The 5,656-nt window shown below is 30.8% G+C and overlaps 1 protein-coding gene across 1 annotated transcript in view; it reads right to left on the bottom strand.

Annotated features, from left to right (window-relative positions):
* Positions 1 to 5,514: 5,514 nt before the first annotated feature.
* The window catches only part of LOC102496290 (olfactory receptor 6C74-like), a 971-nt gene continuing 829 nt past the window's right edge, over positions 5,515 to 5,656 (bottom strand). The window contains 1 exon segment of the mRNA XM_014584578.1: positions 5,515 to 5,656. This exon segment is cut by the window's right edge and continues 29 nt beyond it. Coding sequence (XP_014440064.1) covers positions 5,515 to 5,656 — 142 coding nt within the window.

The raw sequence follows: 5,656 nt of genomic DNA, 5'->3' as shown, positions 1-5,656 counted from the left end.
CTGTAAAGTTATATGTGATTCAATGTAATATAAACAAGATTATGAATAATAATAATATAAAATTTTTAAAAATGAGTATTGAATGTTACTGAAAATAGTTATGATTTCTGCTTTGTTTAGTGTGGATCTGCATTTTATTGTGAAGTATTAATTTTACACTATCACAATTCTTCTTAGTGGTAGGTAAAATAAACTCTAATAAGACTTTCATATTACTTTTTAATTAATTAAGTTTAGAAAGATTTTGCTATAGGTTGCATGTGTTTGCTGGAGACACAGAGACAGAAAGCAAGAAGTCATCCCCCCCAGGGGGGATATCCACACTGCAATCCCTTCTCCTCTATACTCCTCTTGGAATTTTGGGCACACATACACACATACCAGGCATGAGTTTTAAGTCACCAGTTCTGGGACTTGAACTGCTGTCAACTATGTGGGAGTCCAGTGACGTAACCATTATGCCATTTGCTGGTTCCAAGACGTTCATATTATCTATAACAAAAATTAAATTAGTGCTTATCAAAATAACAAAGTATATTTAATTAAAATGAAATGAATACTTATACATTATAAAAGTAAAAGCTATATTATAAAGTTATATTATAAAATATGTTGCTTTTTTGCATAATAGTAATTTATTTTCTGAATTACTATTCACATTTTCTTTCTTTTTTAATTATTTATTTATTTTTGTATATACATTTAATCACATTGTTTAGCTTACAATGTGAGCATTTCAATGTGTGAACATTTCTCCCCAGTCCCGTTGATCAAAATATCTTCAACCGATAACACCACACCGCATTTTCTTTCTTTCTTTTTATTTTGGAGAGATTTTTGCAACCAGGCAGGTGTGGTCACCAGACATACAGAGAGACACAGAAAGACTGAAAGCAAGAAATGACGCCCTAGGGAAATGGCTGTGTTGCAATTCCTTCTTCTCCAATCTCCTCTCAAGATTTTGGGCATGCACACACACAGACTTGGTGTGAATCTTAAGCCACTGGTGTTGACTATGTGGGAGTCCAGCAATGTAACCATTACACCATCTGTTGGTTCCACTACTCACATTTTCAAAATATTTTCTACTATAGTCAATATATGATTTATTTTAAAAGCACATGCACATTTGTACGTAACATTGCTAGAATCCTGATAAATATCAATTGAAAACCTGTACTTAAAAGACATTTAAAAAGCCCATAATTTAGGGGTGCATAGTAATTTTAATATTTGATGATATCATTCATTTATTTTCTAATTTGCCAGAAGGCATGGGTGCTTGCCAAGGAGAAAAAGAGAATAAGAAAGTACCCCCCCATGGGAGATTATCACACCAAGATCATTTCTACATTTTTCATCCTATGGAAACTTGGGACATGAAAAGAATGTATACCTGGTATGTTTCTCAAGCTACTGAATCTGAGACTGCAACCATGCAGTTGGACATGTGGAATTCACCAGCATTCCGTGGGTTGGCCTCATTTTTATTATGAGCAAGATTTCCTTAAGCTCTATATAGTTAATCCTTTAAATATTATATCAGGTGACCTAGTTTCCAAGTTTATGACAATATTGGTTCTCCTTTAACTCCAGAAGATTTTGAAAAGCCAATTGTACAGTACGCAATAAAAGCTAAACAGAAATTGTCAGATATGATATAATGGAACTTTCTTGCATTATAAAGGTATGGAGAGCAACTGTGGGTAATAGAGATGCTGTTGGAGGAAGTTGGGCAGAGGTAGGAAGAAGGAGGAAATCAAGGGCGGGGGGGAAGCTGATTCATTGCTTCATTCATACATGTATTTATTCCTTATTCAGCACTGAGTCAGACAAGAGAATATAGTCATCTATCAGAAGATGATTCTGCTTTTGAGGAATTTTAAATCCACTGCAGGAAACAAATACTGTTAGTTGTGATATAATAAGTACTATCTAGAGTTGACTACAAATACTATTAATATTTGAGTAGGCATATATTTATAGACCAGAATCTTCCACAAGAAGTTTCATATTAAATAACTTTATCTGGTGATTAAAGTTTTTCAAGCTAGCAGGGAAGATGTGGGCAAGGAGTATGGATTATATACACGTGAGAGCATGAAATTTCTGTAATATGTTTACTTGCTTAGTGTGATTGAGTCATACAATTACTTGTTGAAAAAAAAGGAACAAAATTAAAAAGATTATTAAATTATTGAAGAGCTTAAATATTACCTTGCTGACAATAGAAAGTCGTCAAAAATTTCTTAACAAGATGGTTACAAGATCACCTAAATATCTCATATCTCCTAAACTAGTATTGTGGAGGATGAGTTAAATTTGAAGCTGGAAGGCTGTTTAGGAGACAGTATTAACTCAAGTCTAGCTTATCTTAACACTTATTCAGTGTGTGTTGGTAAAAAGAAATTTTAAAAAAGGGTTTGATTTAAAAAAAAAAAAAGCCCAGCACCATTTGAGTATTATATATAGATTCATATAGCACACCCTGATCTCTGGTAAACCAGGTCTCAGTACACCAGATTACTAATGATTTATTTTAAACTGCTAAAGTACTTCCACTGATTATTACCCATCACAGCTTAAGCCTAGAGTTTCTTTCCTTTTGTATTTCCCATTATCCACATACAAACAACCTAGAAATGAAATAAAGTCATATGTACTCTTAAGTAAGTACATTTGTGAATTTCTCAAAGTTATTTATAATTGCTTTTGGGTATTAAGGAGAGTGGGAGATGTTACTGCCTCCGATCTATAATAAATGAGTTATGAATTTACCTATATATCAGATGTTAAAGAGCTAACTAGTCATAGAAGTTACATATAAAGAATAGGTTTGACAAATAAACAGCAAAATAATATTTCAAACTGTAAAATAAATATTCCTAATAATTGCTTTTGGCAACCAGTTAAGATGTAGACAAGAGCATTTACAAAAAAAAAAATCTGATATATTCTGACATTCGAACTTTTGTCAGATTCCAAATATTTTGAGTCAATTTTTTTAAAGTGTAGTACTATTTATAAAGGAGAAATTTTTGTACACATAAACAAGTTTCTAATAGAAATAAGGCCAAATAGTAAAAGTTGACCGATATTTCTTTGCTCTATCTTCTTCTACTTTAAATTAAAATATCCTTAAGTTATTGGAATTTTATAAAAATATCACCTACACATACCTGGTAACCATTCAAAATCTCCATTTGAATGTTTTCAGCTTCTTTTTAATGTTCCAGTTATTTTTTTACCTAAATATATAGATTTAAAGCTTGTCACTTATACTCATAAAATTCACATTCAATTGCTTGCTGAGTTATAGGTCGGTTATGTCTACTCTGAGAAATGTTGGGACAAAATTCAAGTACCAATTTGATAAACACAATAATAAAACAATCCTACTAATCAGAGATTATCTATAAGGTCATCAGTTAAAAATCCATTGATGAAGTTTATATTAGTTTTTTAGGAGAAGTTATTTCTTTCCCCACTGAGACATGATATTTTTTAAAGGAAAACTATAAAAACATTCTACTTTGCACATTGTATATAATTTTAGTCTTCAAATCACTTAACAAATAATATATTCTATAAATCCCATAAGACCATAACGTATGCCATTCCTTTCATCTATAGAATAACCTAAAATATCTTAATATTTTTTGCACCTTAAGTGACATAGGGGCAAAGAGGGATTTCCACTTTATTTTGCTAACAGTGAATAAGCCATACATAAACATTAAAAAAAAAATCTTATTGTAATCAGTGGGTTTTTGTTTCTGTTTTTTGTCATCAATAAATTATTTAAGACCCATAAACTTTATATTTTTATTCATAAGTGATCTTGGAAATATTTGTCTTACAGAGTTTTGAAGATGGGACATTTCACAAAAGCTGGTACATAAAAAGTAATGGATAGATGCTAGCTTTAATTTTCATCTGATAATTGTAACAGCAATAATGCTTTAATCTCTCTGCAGTTCCTTTACTTTGTTTCTGAAACTATGCTGTATCTCTAATCCTGGTTTAAAATGTGAAACTATCAAGTTGTGCAATTTTAAAAATGCCATTTAAAAGTTGACCGATATTTCTTTGCTCTATCTTCTTCTACTTTAAATTAAAATATCCTTAAGTTATTGGAATTTTATAAAAATATCACCTACACATACCTGGTAACCATTCAAAATCTCCATTTGAATGTTTTCAGCTTCTTTTTAATGTTCCAGTTATTTTTTTACCTAAATATATAGATTTAAAGCTTGTCACTTATACTCATAAAATTCACATTCAATTGCTTGCTGAGTTATAGGTCGGTTATGTCTACTCTGAGAAATGTTGGGACAAAATTCAAGTACCAATTTGATAAACACAATAATAAAACAATCCTACTAATCAGAGATTATCTATAAGGTCATCAGTTAAAAATCCATTGATGAAGTTTATATTAGTTTTTTAGGAGAAGTTATTTCTTTCCCCACTGAGACATGATATTTTTTAAAGGAAAACTATAAAAACATTCTACTTTGCACATTGTATATAATTTTAGTCTTCAAATCACTTAACAAATAATATATTCTATAAATCCCATAAGACCATAACGTATGCCATTCCTTTCATCTATAGAATAACCTAAAATATCTTAATATTTTTTGCACCTTAAGTGACATAGGGGCAAAGAGGGATTTCCACTTTATTTTGCTAACAGTGAATAAGCCATACATAAACATTAAAAAAAAAATCTTATTGTAATCAGTGGGTTTTTGTTTCTGTTTTTTGTCATCAATAAATTATTTAAGACCCATAAACTTTATATTTTTATTCATAAGTGATCTTGGAAATATTTGTCTTACAGAGTTTTGAAGATGGGACATTTCACAAAAGCTGGTACATAAAAAGTAATGGATAGATGCTAGCTTTAATTTTCATCTGATAATTGTAACAGCAATAATGCTTTAATCTCTCTGCAGTTCCTTTACTTTGTTTCTGAAACTATGCTGTATCTCTAATCCTGGTTTAAAATGTGAAACTATCAAGTTGTGCAATTTTAAAAATGCCATTAAATTGATATGTTTCAAGGTCCTACTACACATTAAGAAATTGGATTTCATTTTCAATATTTTTCAATGATAAGTTCATTAGGAGATCAAGTGTAGGTGGTGCAATGTGTTCTATACTGAATACATGACAAATTGAATACCTTAATTTCAGAACAGTGGACTGGAACATGGAGACACTGAAGACCCGCTCTGCCTTCCTCTAAGGGAATTTTGAAAAGGAAATATAGCAGCACTACATAAACAGGCCAATGATTTTAAGCAAAAATAAGAAATAACTTGTCTGTAGGCATTCTGCATAAGGGAAAAATAGGGGTGAGGTTCAGGTTTGGGAGATTAGGCTAAATGAAAATTATAAATCAATAAAGAGGTAATATTATTTTGAATACCGACATTGAAGAGCATTTTTCCTGTATTGTACTTATTCTTTTACTTATAACCTTAGAAATATCATTAATATGATTCATTTCATGGAGAAAACATCAATCTTTCTGGTCATGTGTTTAAAAGCGTCTTTCACTTGTTTGTTTCTCAGTGTATAAATAAAGGGATTTAACATGGGGGCAACAGAAGTACTGAGCAGTGCTATCCCTTTGTTTAAAGAC

The sequence above is a fragment of the Tupaia chinensis genome, unplaced genomic scaffold (assembly GCF_000334495.1).
Source record: "Tupaia chinensis unplaced genomic scaffold, TupChi_1.0 Scaffold147193_1, whole genome shotgun sequence".
NCBI lineage: Eukaryota > Metazoa > Chordata > Mammalia > Scandentia > Tupaiidae > Tupaia > Tupaia belangeri.
The sequence above is the reverse complement of the archived record's forward strand: the minus strand, read 5'-3'. Positions and strand labels throughout refer to the sequence as shown.